At 38.0% G+C, this 27,444-nt stretch overlaps 1 protein-coding gene across 2 annotated transcripts in view; it reads left to right on the forward strand.

The window, feature by feature from the left end:
• Positions 1–10,134: 10,134 nt before the first annotated feature.
• The window catches only part of PKN2 (protein kinase N2), a 129,882-nt gene continuing 112,572 nt past the window's right edge, over positions 10,135–27,444 (forward strand). The window contains exon 1 of one of the 2 annotated variants that reach the window (XM_040470883.1): positions 10,135–10,554. In XM_040470883.1, coding sequence (XP_040326817.1) covers positions 10,507–10,554 — 48 coding nt within the window. In that variant the 5' untranslated portion in view covers positions 10,135–10,506. The remainder of the gene's footprint in view (positions 10,555–27,444) is intronic. The other variant, XM_040470882.1, reaches the window with a different exon arrangement.

The raw sequence follows: 27,444 nt of genomic DNA on the forward strand, positions 1-27,444 counted from the left end.
ATAAAATTTCATTTGGTGAGAGGCTTACAGTTAAACTGTAAAAGTAATACACAGATCATGTGAACTACCAGCATATAAAAATAAATATGCAAATGACTGTAATACTCTTTTCCAAAATAGCATCTTTAATAGGCAACCCTTCATAAGAATCATTATAAAGTGACACATTTTAAAGCCATCTTTATATTTTATAAGTACTTATAACTAGCAGTTCTTATTTTTAATTAGAAAATGCACGTGTTTTCAGGCAATCCTAAATAAACTGAATACCTGAATAAAATGTGAACACGAAGAATGGGAACATATTTATACGCTTACTATAAATTAAAAAAAAATTATCAATCAAACAAATTCTCACCAAGTACTTTCTACCTATAATGAGTTTTACATTTACTAAATGCTGTGGAAATTATAGAAGTCTGACATATTATTTTTATCACTCAAGAAGCTTAAAATCTACTTGGGAAACATAAGAGTAATTATAACTGGGACCTAAGGCTTATAGATATAACCCCAGTAAACTACAGGTACTCCATAAATATTGTCAAATGAGTGAATAAATTAGAAAAGCTAAACTTTCTTTTAATTGATTTGTTTGGAGAATTTCAATTAAATATTTCAAAAAAATCTATTAGTGACAAGTTTTGGAAAGGGGCTTATCTAAATATCCAGCTTGGAATGTGTGTTCCAATTTATGTTGCCGTGTATATCTATTGTTCCCCCTGCCTCTAAAACAAACAAACCATTTTATTATGCCCACAAATTTGGTTTGAGAATTTAAACCGGGCATAGCAGGAATTGTTTGTTTCCCTCCATGATGTCTGTGGCCTCAAATAGGATGATTCCAACATCTGGTGACTTGAACAAATGGGGGCTAGAATGTCTGAGAAGGGAAGGTCTGTTACCAAGATAACTTCTTCACTCACCTGTCTGGTGCCTGGGCTGGGATGATTTGAAACCTAGGCTCAGCTGAGACTCTTGAGCAGAACACCGACATATGCCCTCACTATGATGCTTTGGCTTCTCAGAGAGTGGCGATTGTGTTCTAAGAAACTTTACAGGGAATAGTCTAAGACAGCAATCAATTAAACATAGGAACGCTTGCTATGAGTGTTAAAAAAAAAAAAAAAAAAACAACCTATGGTCCTTTTTTTTTTTTTAACAGATACAATGAATATTATTTACTCTAAGACCCAGAGAATCTGATATAGATTTGGAGCTTTCATATTCAAATTTGAGAAGTAGAACACTTTGCTGATTGCAAAACTCATTGGCTAAAAAGTCTATGTGATGGATACTGTGAATTGTCTATCAATGTCCACCTTGCCTCTCTTGTTCAGTAAATGAGTTGTTTTGGGGTCCATGACTAGTTAGAAAGCACATTTCTCAGCCTCGCTTAAAGCTAGATGTGGTCAGGGGCGCCTGGGTGGCGCAGTCGGTTAAGCGTCCGACTTCAGCCAGGTCACGATCTCGCGGTCTGTGAGTTCGAGCCCCGCGTCGGGCTCTGGGCTGATGGCTCGGAGCCTGGAGCCTGTTTCCGATTCTGTGTCTCCCTCTCTCTCTGCCCCTCCCCCGTTCATGCTCTGTCTCTCTCTGTCCCAAAAATAAATAAACGTTGAAAAAAAAAAAAGCTAGATGTGGTCAAATGAGGACATTTTTACAACAGAATGGGAGCAGAAATGATGTGTACTAATTTTGAGCCTGGGCTTGAAGACATAGGACATTAGATCCCCTGTGCTCTCTTTTCTTTCATAAAGGTAGACCATGGAGTTCCTTGACCCATCTTCAACCAGGCAGTTGAGAATAATGCCAAAGCAGATAGTACAACAGTAAGATAGAAGGAACCTGGATCCTTGGATGGCCTCATGGAGCAGAGCCAGTCTGATGACTTGGATTGCTTACCTTGTGTAATCCTCATGTGTGATAGAATAATAAATCTCAGTGTTCTCTGTACCATGTGTTTGGAGGCTCTTCGCTACAAAAGTTGAGCTTTACCCTAATTCAGATATTAGATACACATTATTAACAGCTGGGTGCTTAAGAAATGACTGTAGGAAAAGATACCTCCCTGTCATCCACCAGGGACAAACCCTTTAAGATGTATGGTATGACTGATGTACAACTTCTTTGTACCTATTAATTTTTATCACTATTCACAGTTGTAAAAGAGTTTTCCTTTAAAGAAAGCACTACTAGTAAACAGTCAGGTTTTACATAAATTTTTTCACGCCTATTTTTTTTTTTCCATTTTCATAAGGACAACTGAAATGTCTCGTGCCACACCAATGTTTCAAATGAAAGTCCAAAAGCTTGTGATTATTTTGGCACGATAGTAGATCTTAAACTCTGGAAGCACAGGCATCACATTCCTATATTCACATGTAGCGAAGCTTTACTAATCCAGAATCATCACAGGCAGCCTTCGAAATTAGAACAGCAGATCTCCAAGCGTGGTTCAGGGGATCTGCAAAGTCAAATTTATTTTCACCATACTAAGATGTTACTTGCCTTTTCACTCTTATTATCCCAAGGTACAAGGAAGAGTTTTTCAGAAGTTGTATGATGTGGCATGAGGTCCTCACAATGAAATATGAGCTTGTATATTCTGTGTTTTAAAATTTTTTCACTTTCGGGGTGCCTGGGTGGCTCAGTCAGTTAAGCTCTGACTTCAGCTCAGGTCATGATCTCACATTTTGTGAGTTTGAGCCCTGTGCTGGGCTCTCTGCTAACAGCTTGGAGCTTGGAACCTGCTTCAGCTCTCTCTCTCTCTCTGTCTCTCTCTCTCTTTGTCTCTCCCTCCCCTTCTTGCACTCTCTCAAATATAAACATTAAAAAGAAATGCTTCACTCTTAACTTCTAGTACAGTAAACATCAGAAGACATAACCCATAAAAACAAAACCTCTTTGGAGTCTGATAATTTTTTTAGCATTATTTTTGAGAGAGAGCACGAGCAGGGTAGGGGCAGAGAGAGAAGGAGACACAGAATCTGAAGCAGGCTCCAGGCTCTGAGCTGTCAGCACAGAACCTGACATGGGACTCCAACCCACAAACTGTGAGATCATGACCTGAGCTGAAGTCAGACACTTAACTGATTGAGCCACCCAGGCGCCCCTGGAGTCTGATGATTTTTAAGAGTATAAATGGATCCTGACGGTTAACATAAAAAGTTTAACTTCTCAATGACTGTTAAAAGCTTACTTTCTTTTTCGTTCTTCAAATACGTAAAACCTAAAACGTTACCATTCATTTGGTGATTAGGTACCACGCTAAGAAAATGGTATTTTCTGATATCTCTTTGAGGAGAACATGCATATTTTGGGGAGAACTTTCCAATTTTTTTTCTAATGTTGTATTTATTAACTTATTTATTGAGAGAGAAAGCACACACATGTGCACACATAAGCAGGGGAAGGGCAAAGAGAGAGGGAGACAGAGGATCCAAAGCAGGCTGTGTGCTGACAAAAGAGAGCCCGACACAGGGCTCGAAACCACCAACCTTGAGGTCTTGACCTGAGCCGACATTAGACACTTAACCAACTGAGCCATCCAGGTACCCCAAACAATCTTATTTGTAATAACAGTTAAGAATCAGAAGAACCTGAGTATAGTCAAACCATAACAGCCTAGAAAAGGAACAGAATTTTCTTGTTAACCTGTTGAGGGTGGAAAAAGAGAGGTAGGCTCAGATTCAAAGTGAAAGGCATCACATCCCATAGTGTGACTGCTCTTAAATTTTTGGTGCAAGTTAATGAATTCACAGATGCTTGATGACAGTTGGTATTGGGTAACTGGTAATGGGTTGAGCATCAGGTCCATGTCAATATAGGCATAACCAAGGGACATATGCAGTGGGGGGAGTGCTGTGGGAGTATGTTATAGGGAGAGAGAAGCAGGCAACCATGTGTAAATAACCAGTCACAGTTCCAAAAATTGAATTGGGGAAATGAGGCTCAACTTTAGAGGCTATAAAACAAGGTTACCTAATTTTCTGAGGGACAGGGGAGTCCCTAGCTGATGGTTATACTAAAATATTTCTGGAAAACATACAGAAACACACACACTATCCACTCACAAGAGATACTATTATAGGCCATATAAGAAATATGGATGTTTTCTAGTAGCTTTAAGTCTAGCAGGAGAAAAAGGTTGTATACAAGACTTCACAATGAAATATAGGTGCCCAAATAGATGTATCAGGAAAGTGTTGTGGGAAGGTTCGTATCAGGTTTAATATATACTTGATGTTTAAAATTTGTACATTTGCTGGTGTCAGGGTCTTTGGGGGAATGATAAGTACACTGGGTAGAGAAGGAATCGTTGGAAGAGGAGACAACACAAGTTAAACTGTTCCTACTTCCTTCTACAGTATAGCCAGGGTATATCACTTTACCACTTTTCACTGATGGTTCTCACCTTGGCTCAATGGCCTATTTAGGGCTGTTGGCTTGAACACATTCACACACACACACACACACACACACACACACACACTAGTTTAAACAAAGAGGGAGACTCATTAGGAGAGTCCAGAAACCACGAGAACAAACAGAGATGAGTAGCTGGACTTCCCAGAAGACAGGAGCCAGAAAATGGTAAGACCTCAGAAACCAATTCAGCTACATTTCTTCCACCATCCTAGGATTACATAGTCTCTCACTGCTGCTTCTCTTTGCACACCATTAGATCCTCCTATTTTATACATTTATTGGGTTCTCCCCATTTTCAGTGCCATGATCCTATTATAAAGTACTATCCTTTTTTGCCTGGAAAACTGAAATGACCTCCCAATTTTTCTCTCCAAAACCACTCTTGCCCATTTCTAACCTGTTGTTCTTATTACAGCCAGAGAGATTTTTTTTTAATGGAAAATGTATTCAATGGTTTTCTATTGCTCCTAGGACAAACATCAAAATCTTCAGCATGGTATGGAATTGGATTGCTCTTCGCCCACATTCGGTGCCTCTGGTTATTATGTCTCTCACTGTCAGAGGATTATATAACCCTGCCCCTTTTTACTCTCAGGAATGGCAAATGTTTCGCTGATGAACAGGGAAAGTGAAATGTGAGCACACACTTTAAGAACTCGTGGGGGATTTATCACTTTTCTTTTCCTTCTGCCAAGGCCATGACAATGTTCCACATAGAGACTACTCTCAGCCTGAGTTCAGAGAGAAGATGACATGGAGCACAGCCATGGTGGCATGTAGCATGAGAGATAAATAAACCATATTGTGGATTTTTGAGACTGAGATTTTCGGAATCATTCATTACTCAGCATAACCTACATGATAGGTTAGCCTTTCAGTGCGTACACAAGTTGCTCTCTCCTGCCTTAGAACTTTATCTATGTTCTTCTGTCTCCTTGGAAAGTTCTTTATACCCTTTTTTGCCCAGTTAACATTTACTCACCAGTGAGATCTCAGCTGAAATGTGAAATACTCAGGAAAGGACTGCCTGATCTATGTTCAAAGTACCCTGAATTCACCTTCTTTCTCATTATGTTTCTTTAAATTATAAGTTTAACTTATATAATAATATATATTACGTTTATATATCATGTATATTATATATATTAATAAGATAACTTGTATAATAAGTTTAACTTATAATAAGTTAATTATAAGTTTAGCTAAATTTTCTGTAACTAAATTGTAAGACAAAGACCAGATATGCCTCAGTAACCATTATATTTCCAGTGACAGGAAGAAAGAACTTCTTTTCTCTTTCCAAAGAGCAGATTTTTCAGCATCTTTGAACATATGACAGAAAATGGACCTTCTAGGGTGCCTGGATGGCTTAGTCTGTTGAGGGCCTGACTCTTGATTTGGGCTCAGGTCATGATCCAAGCGTTGTGGGATCAAGCTCTGTGTCAGGCTTTGCACTGAGCATGGAGCCTGCTTAAGATTCTGTTCCTCTGCCCCTCTCCCCTGCTCATGCACTCTCTCACTAAGAAAAGAAAAAAAAAAAAAAAAAGGTCACTCTAGTTCTTGAACCACCACACCTCCCACTTCAGGGCCACCAGTTGATCAGTATTCCAATATTTTTTATTTCCAAATTCGTGGCGTGAGAATCTTGCTGGCTAAAGTTAGACACGTTCTATTGAGGTCCATCCATAGTTTACTGAAAGATCCAGGTCAAGCCCAATCAACATGGCTACAGAGACTTCTTCTCAGGGGATAGGGAAATTTCCAGGAAAGAAGCTAAACAGATACTCCAAAAGTATCTGCTACAGTCACTACAGCTGACTCTGTTGTGGCCTTGACTTTAACCATCTTGTTCTCAAAATTATCCTCATCCATACAAGGAACATCCCTATAGGGGGCTCCTTAAGAAAAGCTTGGTGACCAAGTAGTTCTGACTCTGTCTCCCTGACTTTTGTCTCTCCTTTGGGAGTCTGGTACTTTGATTACCACTGCTACTTCACTTTGATCCCTTGGAGGTAGGGGGTTACTCTCTTTTCTATCAACACTAACATTGAAAAACGATAACAAAACAAAAAAACAAAAAACCCTTTCCTTGATTCTCCATAATGTTCTCGGGATAAGCTAGAATTTTCAAAAACATTTTAATAAAAGTTAAGGAAGAGCCAAAGGGAAATGAAAAACACAAGACAATAAAAACACTGTGGCTCACAAAGTAAAGGTTTCTAACTCTTTCCCTGGGTATACAGTTCTTATCTCATTTCATTTGGGATCTAAGGGAAAAGAGGAGCCTTATCATCTGAATATCTGAATGTCTGTTTTTCACCAAGAGAACAAAAATAACAACAAAATAAAGTTCAGCTCTACTAGGATGTTTTCTGTAACATTTTTTTCTCACTTAAAAAGTAAAATATAAAATAACATTTTCTAATTATTATTAATTGAAACTTTCTATATGTTCAGTCATTTCCACTTTTTTTTTAAAATAAGATTTTTAAAGTAATTTCTACCCCCAACATGGGGCTTGGATCCACAACCCTGAGATCAAGAGGCATGTGGTCTACCAGCTGAGCCACCCAGGCACCTTGGACACTTTAACCTCTTAAAGACTTTCGATATCTATGAAAAACTTTTAAAAGCACCCACATAGCCAGTGATACAATCCAGATATTTTTTGGTCTTTAACTTCTCACATGGACATTTGTTAAAAACAACAACAACAAAGCTTTCCTCTTTATTGTTAATATAAATTAGAACATAACTGGAGCTAACATATGTAGGATTCCTGAAAACCATTTGCAAATAGAGACTAAATACAACACACCTAAATCAACATGATATGAGTTTCCATTAAAACTTTTTCAAGTGTGCTTCATTCTGATAAGTATGTCCCATGCCCTATTACATTTTTTTTTTTTCCTAAACAGAGACTATGAGCTGGGTAGTAGTTTTTAGCTTAAACTAATTTATTGTTTAAACCATCAGATTTTCCAGATTTTCAAGCAGTTTTGATATTGTATTGGCCTCCCTTCTGTATGCACTATTTTCCTCAGCATACCTAATCAGAATTCCTATAAGTTTAAAAACTTTTTGTATTTGTTACTTATATTTACATGTGATATATAAAAATTATTATCAATACTCTACCCCTAGAACTATGTACAGTTTGAAGTCTTTTTCTGTGGCAAAAAAAATGAGGGACTATAATGCTTTGTGTTCAGTATAACTGAGGATTCTATTTTAAAGTACTTATAATAGTATGGTGTAGGTTAAAAGAAGTCTAGGACTGCCAATTATATTTAGGTTCTGGTCTTCATCTCTGCCACTAAGTAAAATAATGTTGCCATGCTCCCTATTAGTTAAGTCAATTATGGCTTATTTTCATTCACATATATTAAGAGTCAGGCTAGACATTTTAATTTTTTTTATTTAAAAATTTTTTTAATGTTTATTTATTTTTGAGAGACAGAGAGACAGACTGCGAGCGGAAGAGGGGCAGAGAGAAAGGGAGACACAGAATCCAAAGCAGCCTCTAGGCTCTGAGCTGTCAGCACAGAGCCTGATGTGGGGCTTGAACTAACAAACTGTGAGATCATGACCTGAGCCGAAGTCGGGTGCTTAACCGAATGATCACCCAGGTGTCCCAAGAGTTAGGCTAGACATTTTAAGTCTCTTCTAATTCTAAAATTTCAGAGTGCTAAAATTGAACACTCTCTCTCATATTTAAATTTATTTTTAAAAGAATGTTCATTGACTGTGTTTCTAAGTCCTTACACAGGTTTATTTATTCATTCATTCATTCATTCATTCATTCATTCAGTAGGTTTCACGCCCAGGGCAGAGCCCAATGCTGGACTTGAACTCACAACCCTGAGATCAACAGTCTGCTGCTTAACCGAATGAGCAACCCAGGTGCCCAATAGGTAACTTTTTTTTTTTAAGATTTTATTTTTAAGTAATCTCTACACCCAACCTGGGGTTCAAATTTACAATCCTGAGAGTTGCATGCTCTACCACTAAGCCAGCCAGGCACTCTCTTACATAGATAATTTTTAATTCCACCATTAAGCACCAACTATGTGCATGTCGGCCGTGTCAAATCCATTCAAGAGTAAGACAACGCAAAAATAAGCAAAATATATCTGCATGCATTTAATGCCACTGAGTCGTACATTTAACACTGTTCAAATGGTAAATTTTATGTTATGTATATTTTAACACGCTAACATTATATATGTGTATACATATCTGAATACAGTGCTCCCCTAACATGTTGTGCCTACCATTTAAAACTGCCTCATATTTATTTGGACACAAGTCTTTCTCCAAAGAATTTAATCACTCCAGGAACAAGGCCTGTCTTAATCTTAGCTGTAACTCCAGGGCCTGTAACACTGGCTCTTAGTTACAAGGAAGGGCAATTATCTCTTGGCTTTTCCAAGTGTTGCTATTGCATATATTTTAATTATCATTTCAATCAAAGAAATGCATTAAACACATAAGATGTTGTAAAATTTTAAAATACACACCAGGAAAAAATTTCTTATGAGTTGGAGTTCAGAAACTCATAGTGGTCATTAAACTCTATCTTCAACAAATGTTTGTCAAATTAATGCAGGAGACTTGAGAAGACAAAAAGATAAACACAAGTCCTAGCATTAGCCCAGCAGAGCTCACATGGAGTGTAAGATAAATACGTAATATTCTACTTCCTAAGAAGTATGCCTATTATGCGTTTCAAGTAGCTATCTCACTAAATAACCCCTAACATTCTCCAAGTAGCTTTTAACAAAGCCACTGTATTCCAGTCTCAATCTAAAGCTAGGCAGCTGCCTAGAATATCCAGGCTGAATATTTTGCTGAGACAAAACAAAAGCTACCTGTTGGAGACTTTATTGACATTCCCAAATACTACACTGTCATTTTCTTAAACGAAACGTACACTACTTAGCTATGTTACTCATAGGTTAGCTTGGATGTTTACTGCATCCAAAGTTGGACTTTTTTCCAATTCGCGGGGATGATCTGCCCCACTTTCTTCAGTTTATATTCAAGAATTAATCAGATTCTGCACTTAGTGGAGTTCCACAGCCCAAACCATAGTAGTTCAGACCTTGGGAAAAGGGCATCTTAAAGGCTGTGGGTTAAGGACTGCCAGAGATACCGAGCGCTTACATTTCTTGAAAAGTACAAACCACACCCCAGTTTAGCTAGCTGTGCACCTTACTGGTCAGATTGGCGCGCTGGGGGTGGGAGAGAGAAAAAGGCAAGATTAGCAGTTTGGGTCGATAAGGGGCAGGAGAATAATTGATAAAATTTGAGCCCCGAAACTCTTTTAAGTATAGAGGTTAGAAAGGCGCTCGTTTAACGTTAGGCCTAAACTTCAACAAGAAAAAAGAAGTGGCGCTGGGGGGAAAAGCTCCTGAGTTATACTGTTCACCGTGGGGCCGTTAAACGCAGCAGAAAAGCGGGCGTATTTTTTCTTCCTCTTCCCGCCTCCCAAGAGACGCGAGCCCAGTCCTTTCCCCTCGTTTTCACCCCGGCGGGGTCCAATGGCTGCCGCCGCCGCGGAGCCGGGTCGGAAAGCGCCCCGCCCCCCGCGATGCTCCCGCCCTCGGGGTCCTCTCCGCCCCACCTCCCCCTCGCCACTGGAGGTAGCGGCCACGGCCGTCACGTGTTCTGGCAGCCGCCAAGTGAGGCCGCTTTTGCGACGCAGTGACAGCCAAATGGTGCGACAGGAGGAGCTGCAGCTGCGGCCGCAGCGCCCCGCAAGGAGAAGCTTGAGGCGGCTCCTGGCGTCACCCAGAGGGAGCGACTGAACGAACAGAATCCGGCGCGGGCGGGCGGCGGCGGCGGCGGCGGGCGGGCGGCGAGGGGGAGCCCGCTCCGAGTGCCTTCGCTCCCCGCCGCGCTCCATGAACCGGGCGAAATAAGCCGCGCCTCCAGAAGGGGCTGCGCCTCCATGAATCCCTAGCTTTTTTTTCTTTCGCTCCCCGCTCCTCACCCCCCACCCCTCGTCCCGTCCCGCCTTCTCCCTTCGCCAGCGGCGGCCGCGGCCAGGTGCGGAGTCCAGAGCGGAGCGCAATGGCGTCCAACCCCGAACGGGGGGAGATTCTGCTCACAGAGTTGCAGGTAAGGGCCGCGGCCCGGGCGGGAGGCGCTGGCGGAGAGAGGGAGAAAGTCTGGCGAGAGGTCGGGGGCCCAGGGACGCCGTGCGGCCGCCGCGCCCCTAGCCCGCTAAGTGCGGAAACTCGGGGATGTCACTCGGGAACCGCTTCCTTCGGGAGCCGGACTCTCTTCCCCCGCCAGAGCTCTGGCCTGCCACCCCTTTAATTTGACTCTGCCTGCCAGTGGGACCCCATCTGTGTCGGCTGTCTGCAGCCGGAGTCTGCTCCCACCCGGTCCCCGGAGCGGCCAGCTCACCGCCCCCTCCCTGGTGTCAGAGCCGCCCGCGGACGCCCCTGCAGCCCCCTCCCTCCGCCCGGCCAGGCCCCGCCCCGCCTTTCCCTCGTACACCGCTCCTTAAACTCCTTTGAATGACTCCCAAGCTGTTTTCTCGTCCCTCCCCTTCCCCTCAGACTCCGCACAAAGAGCGCCCCCGTAACTTCCAGCCCCCGGACAAGTTTTAAAAAAACAAAACAAAACAAAAAACCGTGTCTCACTAAATGCTTGCCTAACTTCACTAGCCCTCTTCAGGTGACCGCCGAATTTCTTGAATATGAAGGCTGCCCTCCCCCCCCCCTTTCTTTCTTTTCCTTTTCTTTCTTTCTTTTTTTATTAACCAGATGATAGCTGTATGGTCTTCTTGTCTACTGCTCCCTACTCAGATCTGGAAACTTAGATGCTGATGCTTTTCAGGCTTTCATTTTCCCTCCCGTTTGAACACCAGAGAAAGAGCTACAGAAGTTGTTTACAAATGAGCAAGCAGTGGGCTAAGGGAAAGTGTTGGGCACCACATGTCTGCAGGAGACGAGGACAAAATAGATCCCTTCGTTACTTAAGTCTATGTCGAGTAGCAGTATCCTTGTTTTCCATTTACGGCTAGATATTTAATGATGTAGGCACGATTTTTGTCCTTAAGTCTGTGATGTACAGGGGTACCTACACTATTGTGTTGAGTTTATTTTTTATTACTTTGGAGTTTTCCAGAGACGTTCACATTTGGCTTAAAATTTTGTGCTTGTTTTTGACCTAAGATTTATTTTGATTTGTTTTGCTATAGACCTCTTCTAGCTATTAGCTATTCGATTATTGGAGATAGGACTTAGAAGAAAAATATACTTACATTTCTTTTTGTGCGTTGAGCATTTAATTCTTTTAAAAAGATTGAATCTAGATCCTGAAGGGTTGATTCTTGATGATGCCAAAATTGAGTATTGCAACTGCTTCTAAATTTTTTGCTGTATAAATATATTTTTCAATAGATCCCTTTATAAGCTTGGTTTGTTGTTAAGCTAAATGTAAGTTTGAAGGCATTGTTGTAATATTCGATATTTCCTGAACGAAAGTAGAGATTTCAACAGGGTGTACCAGTGCAGGGTTGCAAATTTGGAATCCTTTGAATCAGCTTTGAATTTCCTGTCTTTGGACATGTTGCTATGTAGTATTCCAGTTACTCTTAGCCTTTTATAAGGTGTTACAGCATACCATATTTGCTAAATGAATGGAATTTATTGTTTTATTACTTCACATAAGGTTTCTAAATGCAGTTTGTTTGAGGCATGTTGGAAATGCTTTCCACTGTCTAGTCTTGAAATATGAAAAGCACACTTTGGTTCTGACTGGGAAAAAATCCATGAAAATGGACAGGAGCATTTTTCTTTGAATGGAGTTTCTTCAGAATTATAAAGTATTTGGCATCCTTATTTGTATTTTATAGAAAGTTGTCATAGAATACACTCATTTTGGCACTTGACCTGAAAATATATTTTTATGTGTATTAAAATATAACAGGGATTTTTAATAAGATCAATTTTGACAAGAAGGAAGCAAGTCAAAAAGATGAGAAATTTTAAATACGACTATTTAAAAAATGGGATCAAAGTAGGGGAACAGCTAAAGTTAGACTTTAAAAAAAAAAGTCTCTTCCAGAAAAAGAATGGGTTTTATATTGTTACCTTATGAGTTGACAAGTATATCTAAAGCATTTTTATTGATGTATTTGACTCCCAGTTTGTTTTTGTTTTTAATTTTTTAAAGTTTTTTTTTATTTTGAGAGAGAGAGAGCGCAAGCATGAGCACAAGCAGGGGAGGAACAGAGATAGGGAGAGAGAGAGTCCCAAGCAGGCCCTGCACAGACAGTGCAGAGCCCCATGTGGGGCTCAAACCCATGAACTGTGAAATCATGACCTGAGCTGAAATCAAGACTCAGATACTTCAGCAACAGGTGCCCCTTGACTCCCAGTTTTAATAAAAGTTACTGCATATGAACTTTATTATGTGTGTTAAATTGAGAACATTATTTATATCAGCATGTAAGATAAATGTTGGCAAAATTTGCTTCACCAAGTACTGTATATCCATCTGTTCAGATGTTTTACTATTTCATTGGGTCATGGAATTAGTAGATAGTAGCCAAATATTTATCAAGTGTGTTTGGAGAACTAGTTTTTAAAAAGCATCTAAGTTGTTTGAATTTATTTAAATTGAGAAATTAACATGGAGTTCTTAATGCTTCTCTGACATACTGATTTTAAGTATTTAATTATGTAGCAAATTTTAAACTGCTGTTTAGTAGTTAAAAACTGTTACTTTGCTCTATCTTGTCTAGGGGAATACTTGTCTCTGAAAGTTACATGTTACAGTCTACTTTTAATGAAATTGATACTTATTTTTAGAAACATTGTATATCCAACATTTTAAAGTTATTTTTCAAATTATATTGCAGAATTTGAAATACTTTACTACTTGAGTTGGAATTGGCTTATTAATAACCCTTAGTTGTGGAAAAACAAAACCTGAAACCATAGTGTTTTTCCTTATTAATTATTGTAATATTTCTATGGAGTAATGTTTCTAACTCTTGCTAGTAATTTAGGAGGCTTATTTAACAAGGAATCATTAATGAAGTACACATAAACTTTGATGGCTAGAGGCTTTACTGTATAAAGAAGAATATTTACTATCATAAAAATAAAAAGGCTATTAAAAATATAAACTTAATTGGCAGTTTCTAATTTTTATCTTGTATAACTAACTTGTTTTATCCTGTTCTCTTTATTTTTTATTTGAGGTAGTAACTTAGATATTTTTGGTGGGGCCAAAGAAATTAAAGTTTATTTTTAAGGAAACTGGATTAATGAAAACTATATAAAGAACTCAAAATGAAAATATTGGCTACAAGGAAAAATGATTTCTGTGTTCTATTGGTAGTCTGTAATTCAGCAGTGCTTTGTTGTTGGGAATAAGATGTAATAGTCTACAAAAACTAACAGTACAAAATAACCTTGTTGCAGGTTTTCATCATTTAATGATTACTGTTTCTGGTGCAAGTTGTTGAATGTTTGCAGAAATCCTTCCCAAAGATTTTGCATTTCTCTGTAGTCTATCCATAAAATGAACTTTGCTTTAAAATTTTAAGCTCATGTGTAACCAAGCTATGTATTTGGCACTTAGTAGGCACACAATACATTAATGAGAAGACATCCTTCATTTGTCACCTACAACAAAATGTCTTTTGACTTTTCTAAGAGAAATTGACTATTGCCCTAAGAAATTACTTAATTTTTTATAATTTTCATTTCTAATCCCTTATCCCAACAATATTCCCTTGAAAAGTTCAGAAGAGATTTTTGCACTAGTTATACCTTTGTACAAATTTTACCTATTTAGTGGGAAATTGGGTGACATCTAAGTTTGCAGTTATGTTGGAAAGTAGAAAGCCTCTCTGTTGGGAGAATAAAGATTTTAGGGTGGGTTAGAGGAATGCAGTATGAGAAAGTAAGCAGGATAGGTAAGATGAGTTTTAGAATTCTTTTAAGTTATAAACATAATACATGTTCATTGTAGAAAATCTGGAAGTACAGAAAAGCACAAAGAAAATAAAAGGTGCTCATGGTTCTGTTACTCAGAGATAACTGACAAATTGTTCCAATTTATAAATCCCATGGCATTTTGATCAATTTCATGTTTCCACCCCTCCTTTTTAACTGAGGTAAATTTGATATACAATATTTTGTAACTTTAAGGCATACAGTGTATTGATTTAATATTTTTCCTCCCTTTATCCCAGTTATTAGAATCTTATTTTTTTAAGTTTATTTATTTATTTTGAGAGAGTAAGTGAGCACATACATGCATGTGTGCACAAGCAGGGGAGGTGCAAAGAAGGATAGAGAGATTCCCAAGCAGGCTCTGCACTGTCCATGCAGGTCATGATCTTGTGGTTCCTGAGTTTGAGCCCCACATTGGGCTCCATGCTGACAGCACAGAGCTTGCTTGGAATTCTCTCTCTCTTTGTCTCTCTTTGCCCTTCCCTGTTCGTTCTCTCTCTCTCTCTCTCTCTCTCTCTCTCTCTCTCTCTTGAAATAAATAAACATTAAAGAGAAGAGGTTCGAAGGATTTTAAGATAGAAGTAGCCATATGTTAAAATTTCCTGCCACTAGTTCTAGATACGTGGATCTTACTAGCTTTATTGACTATTTTACGTCAAAGTATTTTGATTTTGAGTCAGTACTGTGAGATACAGTTGAGGTAAAAGGTAAGTGAAGGTAAGTGAAGAAGTACAGTATGGACATAGTAATAGTTATATTACTATGTCAATCAATTCTTTGAATAATAAATTGATGCAATGTGGTTTTCCAGCTTAGATTTTATTATTGCCTCTTTGAATAAAATGCAGCATACCTTATTGAATAAGGCATGTCTTTAAATAACTTACCAAATATTTACTACTTAGGTAAAAGTCTGTGTGCTGAAACTAGTGTTACAAAATGATGGGTTCCAAATGGATTATGTTTTTCTGTCATCTCTAGTATAATGCAGATTATTTCTAGTCTTGTACAACTTATCTTCACGTATGATCCCTGTTAAAACGGAGAGGTAGAGGGGCACCTTCTGGACGTTGTCTGTTTACCTCAGGGCTTTGCATCTTATACCTTGGGCTCTTCTCTTTTTGCTTTTCACATTTGGCAACAGTAGATTTTTATGCCTTTTTTCCTGTGTGCCCCCTTTTAAATAAAAAAAGTGGAGTAGTAGTTTGTAAAGATAAGTATTACTTAAAACAATGTTACTTCCAGATGTATGCATGATATTTAAATAGAATGGTTAATTCTGCATCATTTCCTTGTAAGATGTACTGTGTCGAACAATTATCAAATGTCTACTATATTTCAAAAACCTATTTTACTCTATAAAAAAGTCATATAACACTTAATGATTAACTTTGATATACATCAGATATAATATGATTAACTTTGATATACATCAGAGTTCAAACTTGGCAGCAAAGTTGGAAGGTAGTTAAAAGCGTTTAAAAGATATTTAAAATTTCGAATGGGGGGCGCCTGGGTGGCGCAGTCGGTTAAGCGTCCGACTTCAACCAGGTCACGATCTCGCGGTCTGTGAGTTCGAGCCCCGCGTCGGGCTCTGGGCTGATGGCTCAGAGCCTGGAGCCTGTTTCCGATTCTGTGTCTCCCTCTCTCTCTGCCCCTCGCCCGTTCATGCTCTGTCTCTCTCTGTCCCCAAAATAAATAAAACGTTGAAAAAAAAATTAAAAAAAAAAATAAAATAAAATTTCGAATGGGAAAACATACTAATGGAAAAGTAGCTTCTAATATCTTAGAGAAGCAGAAATAGAAAACATTTATCTTGATATATGTCTAGTTTCTCTTAATTTTATCTAATAAAACCTTATTTGAAATTAGCTGCATGTCATATATGGTTTTTGCAATCTCACAAAGTAAACTGTGTAATATTACATATATATTATATGTTTAAAATGAAGAACAGAGGGGCGCCTGGGTGGCTCAGTCGGTTAAGCTGCCTGCTTCAGCTCAGGTCATGATCTCACAGTCTGTGGGTCCGAGCCCTGCATCGGGTTCTGTGCTGACAGCTCAGAGCCTGGAGCCTGCTTCAGATTCTGTGTCTCCCTCTCTTTCTGCTCCTCCCCCACTCATGCTCTCTCTCTCTCTCTCAAAAATGAATAAACATTTAAAAAAATTGAAATGAAGAATAGAAAAGCATGGGAGGAGTATATTTGATGATAAATACCTTAGATTTGAAGGTAAATGTTAGCGTCACATTATAAAGATGAACTGATACATAAGAATTACATAACATGGGGTGCCTAGGTGGCTCAGTTAATTGAGGGCCTGACCCAATTTCTGCTCAGGTCATAGTCCCAGGGTCATGGGACCAAGCCCTGCATCAGGCTCCATGCTGAGCATGGAACTTCCTTGAGATTCTCTCTCCCCCTCTGCCCCTCTTCCCCACTTGTGCATTCTCTCTCTCTCTAAACTTAAAAAAAAAATTACATAACGTATGTTATTAGGATCTATTTTAGAAACTTGGAGGTGGTTTGCTTTTTCTAATTAAAGCTTTGCTTCCCTGGCTCACAAACACCTTAACTTGTTGGAAAATTGTGATAGAATTTGGAATTTATTTTAGATTATCCAAGACATACTTACATGTCTAAATATCATACATATATTTGTTCAATATTATGTTTTACACACTAATCATATTATTTTCCCTTTCCTGTAGTTGCTACCTTAGTGACTGTCTAAGGAGGTGCTTGTTTTGCCTGTTTAAGAATTTTCATTGAATAAATTTCATTAAATTTGGGTTTTTTTTTTCCTTTTATTAAACCTTAGGTACACTGCATTGGATTAATTATCCACCTGTTTATCATTATAATATGCACCCAGGGACCACCACTCACTCCCCACCTCCCCTAGAAGCTAGGAACTTAACCTACATGTGGTTTTTCTCCATTCCACCCCCTATCTTCACCTTCTTGTTAACTGAGGTAAAGATCATCTTGAGTCCTGTGTTCATTCTCTTCCTTTATATTTAGTTTTGCTAGATATGTAATTTGAAAAGATGTCTTTAGTTTTAATTGTGTTTGTATAATTGTGTTGAATGTAATCTTTCTTAACTTGATTTTTCACCTGTGACTGCTGATTTATTCATATTGCATGTTGCTGTAGTCAGTCGTTTTAATTGCTGTGTAATATTTCACTGAGTAAAATACTCATCAACTTTTCCCTTGTTGAATATTTGAATACTTACTCTCCCTTGTTGAGCAGTTAGTTACTTTCCAGTTTTTGTAGTGGTGACCAGTGTTACTTTGGATATTCTGTGCATTTTTCCTATTGTATACATATAAGAGTTTCTATTCATTATATACATGAAGGTAGAATTGCCATCTCACAGGGTAAGTGAATGCCCAACTTGCAGTATGATTGTACCAATTTATGTTCATATCAGCAATATATTGAGATGAAAGGGCCTTTGATTGTCAATCTTCTCTGACATTTGATATTGTCTTTTAATTTTTACAAGTCAGAAGAATGTAAAATGCTGTTTCATTGTCATCTTGATTGTATTTTCCAGATCATCACTAATGTAGAACATTTCTTTTTATGTTTACTGGCCCTTTATGTTTCCTTTTCAGTGAAATTCCTATTCATGTCTCTTGCCTATTTTTCTGTTTTTCTTACTGATTTATAGAAACTCTTTATTTTCTTCACATTAATCCTTTGTGTATATTGTGAATGTCTTCTCTCAGTCTGTAACTTGTCTTTTCACTCTCTTTCAGGGAGTTTGTGGGAGGGACAATTTTAAATGTTTTATCTTTTTGGCAAATATTTAGAATAATTTATATCATTGTGATCAGCAAGGCTGTACTTAATATCTTATTCTGGATTTCGTATAGAAAGGGTAAAGTTATACAGTTTTGACCTGTGGTTCACAAACTGTCCAAATGAACAACCATAGAAAGTTGTATAAAATGTTGTATCACATACTAAGGACTCAAAAGTTAGTTGAGTCAATTAAAGAATAAATTCATGACCAAAAAAAGTAGGGAAAATTATATATGTAAATAGTTTATCAGCTGCTGGTTTTTCCCATTCCATACATATCTCTTCCATACAAACTATTATTAATTATTAATATTTTTTCTTTAAAGAATAAGCTGGACAGTTATGTGCATAGCTTGTTAATAAACTGCTGGAGTTGATCTAATGCCGGAGTTGATTTAATGCTGGATATAAAAAAATTATTGCAGAATTTACTGGTATTTACAAACCTGGAATCTTTTTTTTTTTTTTGAGAGAGAGAGAGAGCATGCAGGAGCAAGTAGGGGAGGGGCAGAGGGAGAAGGAGAGAGAGAATCTCAAGCAGGCTCCACGCTCAGTGCAGAGCTAGACACTGGGCTTGATCTCCTGACTGTGAGATCATGACCTGAACCAAAATCAAGAGTCAGACACTCAGTGATGCTAAGTGAAATAAGCCATACAGAGAAAGACAGATACCATATGGTTTCACTCTTATGTGGATCCTGAGAAACTTAACAGAAACCCATAGGGGAGGGGAAGGAAAAAAAAAAAAAAAGAGGTTAGAGTGGGAGAAAGCCAAAGCATAAGAGACTGTTAAAAACCAAGAACAAACTGAGGGTTGATGGGGGGGAGGGTGGGTGATGGGTATTGAGGAGGGCACCTTTTGGAATGAGCACTGAGTGTTGTATGGAAACCAATTTGACAATAAATTTCATATATTAAAAAAAAAAAAAAAGAGTCAGACACTCAATTGACTGAGCCACTCAGGGACCTCTACAAACCTGGATTTTTTTTTTTAAGTTTATTTATTTATTTTGAGGCAGGGAGGGGCAGAGGGAGAGAGAGGGAGTCCCAAGCAGGTGCTCCACACTGTCAGGGAGGAGCCCAGTATGGGGCTCAAACTCATGAACCATGAGATCATGACCTGAGCCAGAGTCTGAACCTCAACTGACTGAGCCACCCAGGAGCCCCCAGACCTAGAATCTTAAATGCACTTCTTGTCAGTGCTGTGGTATCTTTTGAAGGGGAAAAAAAAAAGGCTTAGTTTTGATTTTAGTCAAATTTGTCAATCTTTTATTATAATTGCTTTTTGTGTAAGAAACTATTCCTTACTTTGGATCTAACAGTCACCTATTTTTCTACTAAGAGTTGTGGAGTTTTGTTTTTTATATTTAAGTCCATACATCTGGAGTTGATTTTTGAATACAGAGTAAAATAAAGGTCTGAGTTATTTTTTAATTTTTAAAATATGAAATATATATCAATATTTCTTGTAATGTAAATTTACAATAGAACATTTTTCAGTTTTTACAGCAGAAACATTTCTGAATAGCCTTATTTAATTTTTGCAAGCTGTAAGTTAAGGGTACATCCATACTAGGTCATGTGATGAATTATACTTGAAGTTATCCTTATCTAAATCATTAGATAAGTACCAGCTTATGGTTTTTCTGTTTCTTGTTATATCCTCTGAAGCCTTTGGTCAGTAAGACCCTTGATTTACCTCTTAATTCTGCATCACATTCCCCAGTTGTGGCTTAAACCTTCTATATTTTCTTAAGTCTGATCTATTCCTGCTGCTTTGTTCTCAGCAAATGACTCACCTAGTCACTGCCTCTACTAAGTGATACATAGTATTTAATAATCTGAGTTTCCCCAACTTTTCTTCTGGTCTAAGATTTCTTACTCAGTTCTAAGGAAAAATTGACCTGAGGCTATAATTTCCTAGACTTCTGCTTCTTTTGGAATATCATTCCATTCTTTGCAGGATGGGGCTTTCATTCTCCCCTCTTTTCCTAGAAATAAGTTCACATCTCTCCTTTGTTTAAGAAAATGCTTTTTTAAAATACTGTTGTCCCCTCAAGCTTCTTTTAATTTTCACATTCCTTAAAGGAAATTTCTTAGCTGTGTTTATTTTATGCCACTTATTTCTTAACTTTTAAAAATATTACATCTGACCCAATTTTTCTGTTGAAATTCTTCTCTTAAAAGCATCAGTGACCTTCTGCTTCCTCTAGTCTTTTGGGGCAATTGATACTGCTTTAGCATCCTGAAACTCTCTTGTTTAAACTAAACTTTGTGGACCCTGTACAATATTGGCTACTTTCTTTCATCATAATCTGCCTATATTTGTTACTATTGCTTTTCTTTTAATAACTCCCTCCCTAGTTTAAATGTTCTGCTTGTTTCTAGCCTGTTTTTCCTCTACTGTACTCTTTAGATTAACCACCAGAATTAATCACCTTGTTTTGTCAAGGTTGCAGGGAATAGAAAGCCATTTAAATTAGCTTAAACAATAATTGGATTCATTGGAAGGCTACAGGGACATCGCACTTAACCCAAAGGTGGGATATATAGCCATGTCCCATGAGTACTGAACAGGAAACTAAAGGCTTCCTTTTCTAGGGCTGCATGTTCTCATATCTCTTCTTAAGTATGTGCATTGCTTTATATTTCCTGTATACTGGTTTTCTTTCATGTGGTCCCCAAAAGACACTCCCAACTTCTGAATTTCCATGAACTCTGTAAGTCTAATATCTACAGTTACTTGACTCATTTATTCTGTGCCACAATTCTAAATTCTTAATGAGGAAATTTGATTGACCCCATATAGAACATGTACACCTGATCTGGTCAACTATGGCAATGGAGGGATGGAGTTCTCAGCACTGATAAGTGCAATATGACTGCAGGGACTCTTCTGTGAGTTAGAAATAGGGGCTGTTCTCTAAGAAGGGACTGTAGGTTAGAAAGCACTTTTCTGTTTAAGCCCTTTTAGTTACTTCCCATTAATTATATAATAAAATATAACAGACCTTCCATCATCCAGCTATTCTCAGTCTTTTCAGAGTTTTCTCCCCATATGTTATTCTGTCGTATTAAACTATTTGCAGTTCTTGGAATGACACTGCTTTATACCTCTGACTCTTTGTATTTACTGTTTCTGACTTTAAGAATAGTAGTATTGAGGCACCTGGATGGCTCAGTCAGTTGAGCATCCAACTCTTGAGTTTGGCTCAGGTCATGATCCCTGGATAATGGTATCAAGCCCTGCATCGTGCTCTGCCCTGTGCATGGAGCCTGAGATTCTCTCTTTCCCACTGCCCTCTCCCCAGCTCTATCTCTAAAAAAAAAAAAAAAAAAAAAAAAAAAAAAGGCAGTATTGATCATCTGCCTGAAAACTTTTGACAAATTGGACACTGCTTAAAATTCTACCAAGAAAATTCTACATTCACTGAATGTATGAATATATTCATATCATATAATTAAGAGAAATTTTCTTTAAGATACATTTTTGATAAGTAAATTTAGTGATTGGTCATGTAGCATTTTGATCCATTGGTAAATTTGCCTCCTTCCCATTTTGCAGCTCCTGTTACTGAGTATATCACCCAATATAGGAGTTAATTGTTAAATTCTATGTGTGTCCCTCACTTTTTTTAAATTTTATTTTGAGGGGGGGAAGGGTAGAGAGAGAGAGGGGAAGAGAGAAAAATCTCAAATAGGCTCCATACCATAAACACAGAGCCAGAGGTAGGGCTTGATCTCATGAACTGTGAGATCATGACCTGAGCCAAAATCAAGAGTCGGACACTTAACCTGCTGAGCCACCCAGCACCCTTGTCTCTCCCTTTCAGTATAAGAATTAGGTCTTACTCATCTTTGTGTACTTAGCACCTGGCCTATAGCTTATGCTTGAATAAAATAAGTGACTGATTTCTGTGACTGATTCATAACTGATTTATTACATCTGACTTCTCTATATTTTTACATATTTTTTTTTCTTTTAAGTAGGTTCCATGCCCAGCACAGAGCCCAATGTGGGGCTTGAACTCATGACCCTGAAATCATGACCTGAGCTCAAGAGTCGGACCCTCAACCGACTGAGCCACCCAGGTGCCCCTCTATATTTTTTAAAGTTTACCATTCTTCTGGTTGCCTTTGCTAGAAATCTGCTGGTCACTTTTATTTGACTACTGTCTCAGCCTCTTCAGTTGATTTTTCTAATTTTGCAACTTGAATTCATTTATTACTTTGCTACTGTCCAAGTTTGGGCCCACATTATCATTTGGACAATACAGTATCTTCATATTCCACCTCTACCTCTTCAGTCTCATTCTGTTTTATTTAGATTATGTACCACTGCCAGATTCAATAGTTGTCTCCAGCACTCAGTGACTCCTTACTGCCTGAGAGATATAGCCCTAATTCCTTAGCTTAGCACTGAAGGCTGTCATTATTGTAGTTACAAATTACCTTTTAATCCTTGACTCTTTTCATTCAAGTAGCTTATTTTTCAGGCACTCCATGAGTAGTAATGTTTTTTTACCTATATATATTCTTGCTATATTCTATCTACTGGAAGGCTTTTTTTTAAAGACCCAATTCAGATTCTCCTTTTTTCCCCTTACCCCTTGTCACGTGTAACCTGTCCTCAAAACTTAAGCAGGAAATTTTCTATCTCATATTTATCATATATTGCATTGCACTATAGTTGTTTGTATCCTACCTGATTTCTCTCTCCTTAGCTGAGTGCTTAAAATTATCGAGGATATCTTATAAATTATTATTTATAAACTTATTATTATAAATTATTGAGGATATCTTATCTCTTTAGTCCTAAGCAGGGCAACTTGTTCATAGCAGCTACTTATTGTTGTTGAATAAATAAGTCACATGTCTGAAAATCCTCAGGTTTTACATTTATTAGTTTAAACTTTTCTCTGCTTTTGTTTTAGTATTTATGAAGAAGCATAACTGCATCGCATCATTTTTCTTTAGATAAAGCTACTTGACAGGTACATAAGTTTATTTTCTTCAGTCATAATAATTGAGTTCTCCATCTCAGACTGAGAATTTTCTATTGGCAGAGTGACAGTGTCTTGATATAACTGAAGCAAAAGTATTAAAACTAATAAGCTTCATTATTAAAAACAAATTACAACTTCATATTGGTGTTTTATCACTTAAGACAATTCTACTGAAGTAGAGCTATTATCTCCACTTTATAGGTAAGAGAGCTAAAGTTTAGAGAAGTTAAATAACTTCTCCATAGTCACATAATTAGCCTAAACCAAGATGAAATCCAGGTCTCACTGCCTTGAGAGCACAAATTCCTCTCAACCCACATACTGTAGTTCCTCTTTCTTTTGGCATTTTTCTGTGCTTCTTTTTATCCCAAATGCATCTCTACTCCAGTAATCACAGCATGTTAATAACCACTGGGTTAGGGACCAGTGCTGTTCATGATATTTTCACACTAAGGACAATGTATGAGTATGTATTCTGCTGTATATGTTGATATAAAATTGTGAATTTTTAACTAAAGGGGTGGACTGTCCTCCATTCTGAGATTTTACCATTCTACTTCTCTTTACTTCCTTTCTTGATGTCAAAAAGTACTATTTCTTAAGAGGTGATGAAGATGGGATGCCTGGGTGGCTCAGTTGGTTAAGCCTCCCAACTCTTGATTTTGGTTCAGGTCATGATCTCACTGTTGGTGAGATCTAGCCCCATGCTGGGCTCTGGGCTCATAGCGCAAAGCCTACTTGCGACTCTCTCTCTCCCTCTCTTTCTGCCCTTCCCTTTCTCCTTGCCCACCCTCTCAAAATAAATAAATAAACTTTAAAATATGATAAAGATAATTGTAATGTCTTAACTGGCAATATAATAAATCAGTAACCATATATATATATATATATATATATATATATATATCTGCCAAATTTCTTCTTGGAATTTACTAATCAGTAATTTCAAAGCCTAGTTAAAATCACTGGTCTAATAGGTAATTCAAGTTTTAGAATCCTATAAACCTAGGTTTAATTTTTCTTTTCTAATGTTTATTTTTGAGAGAGACAGAGTGTGAGTGTTGGAGGGGCAGAGAGAGAGGGAGACATAGAATCTGAAGTAGGCACCAGGCTCCGAGCCGTCAGCCCAGAACCCAAGGCAAGGCTTGAAGCCACAAACCATGAGATCATGACCTGAGCTGAAGTCAGATGCTTAACCGACTGAGCCACCCAGGTGCCCCATAAACCTAGGTTTAAATCTCATATTTAACACATGTTAGCTGTCTGGCTTGGTAAGTGTTATTTAGCAACATGAGACAAGTTTTCTTATAAAAATGGGGATAATTTCTGGCTCAGAAGGTTATTGTGTTTGTTTTTAATTTTTGTTAATGTTTATTTTTGAGAGAGAGAGAGCATACATGTGAGTGAGGGAGGGGCAGATAGGAAGGGAGACAGAATCTGAAGCAGGCTCCAGGCTCCAAGCTGTCAGCACAGAGCCTGATGCAGGGCTCGAACCCACAAACCATGAAATCATGACCTAAGCTGAAGTTGGACACTTAACTGACTGAGCCACCCAGGTACCCCAGTATTTTTTTTTTTTAATAATGATGTACATTATACATAGAGTGCCTGGGATATAGTAAATAGTAACTCTAGTTTAATACTAGGCTAGTATTTAATACTAGGCTACTACTAATACTACTATTTAATACTAGGCTAGTATTTAATACTAGGCTAATACTAGTTTAAAACTAGTAACCCTAGTTTAATACTAGGCTGACAGCCTAGTTGAAGTTGGGTGTTAGGGACCTAGAGAGCTGGTCATGCTTCATAGGCTAATTGTTTTCCCTTCTTTCTTCTTTTGCATCATAGAGGGTATAATGAGGATAGCTATCTGAAAGTGTGTGTATTTCCGTGGTTGTCTTCGTTTAAAATAACAGTATGCTGAAATTAGGTGGGTAAGAATAATTAAAGAAATCATAGGTTGATATATGATGAACTTCTACGATTGAGTTTTCATTTAAGAATCTGTGGTTTGGGGCTGCCTGGCTGGCTCAGTCAGTAGAGCATGTAAATCTTAATCTCAGGATCATAAGTTCAAGCCCCACATTGGGCATGGAGCCTACTTAAAAGTAAAAAGAAAATCTGTGGTGTGTTATTAGTCTTGCAAAAAATATGTGTTGCAAATATGGAGCTATAGACCAGTTATTTCATGAAACTGTTTAAGTTCAGATCCTTATTTTGTTCTTTCTCAGAAGCTTTTGGACTTTTTATAAATTTGAACTAAGGTTATGCATCTGCAAAGTCCAGAATGGTCCTGCACATTTCAGCACTAGAGAAACAGATTTATGGTAATATACTTCTGAATATTAATAAATAATACCAACTCTGTAGTTGAAAATGCTTGAAGTTTGTGTATATTATAGTAAATGTCCAATTGTTTATTGCTTATTGGTTAGCATAACTGACTTTCTATTTTGTTGCTATAGAAATCTTATCTTTGAACTCCGGTATCAGGAGGGTGTTCATTTTACTATAAATTGTTGTTCTGGTACATGTTTTTATTGTATTAAAACCTCCTGGGGCGCCTGGGTGGCTCAGTGGGTTAAGCGGCCGACTTTGGCTCAGGTCATGATCTCGCGGTCCGTGAGTTCGAGCCCCGCGTCGGGCTCTGTGCTGACAGCTCAGAGCCTGGAGCCTGTTTCAGATTCTGTGTCTCCCTCTCTCTGACCCTCCCCTGTTCATGCTCTGTCTCTCCCTGTCTCAAAAATAAATAAAACGTTAAAAAAAAAAAAACACCTCGTAAAACTCTATACAAAATCCTACAGTTAGTTTTGGTGTGTCTTTTCAAGGATGGTTGAGTAGCCAACAGGAACTTTAAACATCAGATCTAAAGCAAAATTCTTGCTTTATCAAATCCCTAAAAACACTGTACTGAGTCTATAAAAAGGGAGTGGGGGAAGAGGGAATGGGGTAACTTTCCTTTTGCTCTCTTTGAGCAACCTCTTTGAGGTTGACAAAATGGTGGATAATTCTTTTAGTATAATATAATGGTAATTATAGAGAAGGAACCAGTTATAAAGGTACCTCATATAAAATAGTCACGTTGGGGCGCCTGGGTGGCTCAGTCGGTTGCGCGGCCGACTTCAGCTCAGGTCACGATCTCACGGTTCGTGAGTTCGAGCCCCGCATCAGGCTCTGGGCTGATGGCTCAGAGCCTGGAGCCTGCTTCTGATTCTGTGTCTCCCTCTCTCTCTGCCCCTCCCCCATTCATGCTCTGTCTCTCTCTGTCTCAAAAACAAATAAACATTAAAAAAAAATTAAAAAAAAAAAGAGTCATGTTGAAAAACTATGAGTAGTGTTAGTAATATCACTCTATATGAAGCATTTTTGAATTATAAGCCACCTTGACATGTATTATTTCTTTGATTCTTAAAATGACCCTTTGAGTTAGGAATGGGGAGGGATTGTTATACCCAGTTTTCAGGTGTTCATGTTTACTCAGCCAATGTCTGCTTTAACTGGAGCCCTTCTGACTCCTATTCCTTATTTTAGTACTCCACACAATTCTAGTTTTATTAACTTCATGGTGGTGGTTTTTCCTTTCTTTAGTATACCTAAAAAATAGTTAAACATTTTCAAAACTGTTAAAACTGAATGTGACAAATATCTTTTTTTCAAGGGAACTGAGAATGAGTATAAAAGGGAATATATAATTTGCCATCTAGTTGTAAGTATTCATGGTACAAATTTCTTTGTAGTATTTTTTTTTTATTTTTTTTTTAAGAGAGCGAGTGGGAGCAGGGGAGTGGGGGAGAGGGAGAGAAAGAGAGATTTTCAACACAGAGCCTGAGGCTTGAGCCCATGACCCTGGAATCATGACCTGAGCCAAAATCGAGAGTCATGTGCTCAACTGACTGAGCCAACCAGGCACCTCTGTAGTACTTTTATAATATAAAAATGCTGTATAGGTGTGATGATTCCAGCAGAAGTAGTGTGTAACTTCTGGAGAGTTTATCGTGGTTTAAAGTGTATGTAAAATTTAAAAATCGCTTAAGGAAGCAATTCTATAAATTAAAAGAGGTCAGTCATGTTACTCACAATATACACTTGCAAAGTGAGTGTTTTATATGCATGAGATATTTCAGTGAACTGGAAAAATACTCATGTTTTATATCTTTTAAAGGAATAATATATTTCTCTCTGATGTTAAAGTTTAGTCTGCATTTATT

This window comes from Herpailurus yagouaroundi, unplaced genomic scaffold, assembly GCF_014898765.1.
Source record: "Herpailurus yagouaroundi ecotype Mexico unplaced genomic scaffold, PumYag 77, whole genome shotgun sequence".
NCBI lineage: Eukaryota > Metazoa > Chordata > Mammalia > Carnivora > Felidae > Herpailurus > Herpailurus yagouaroundi.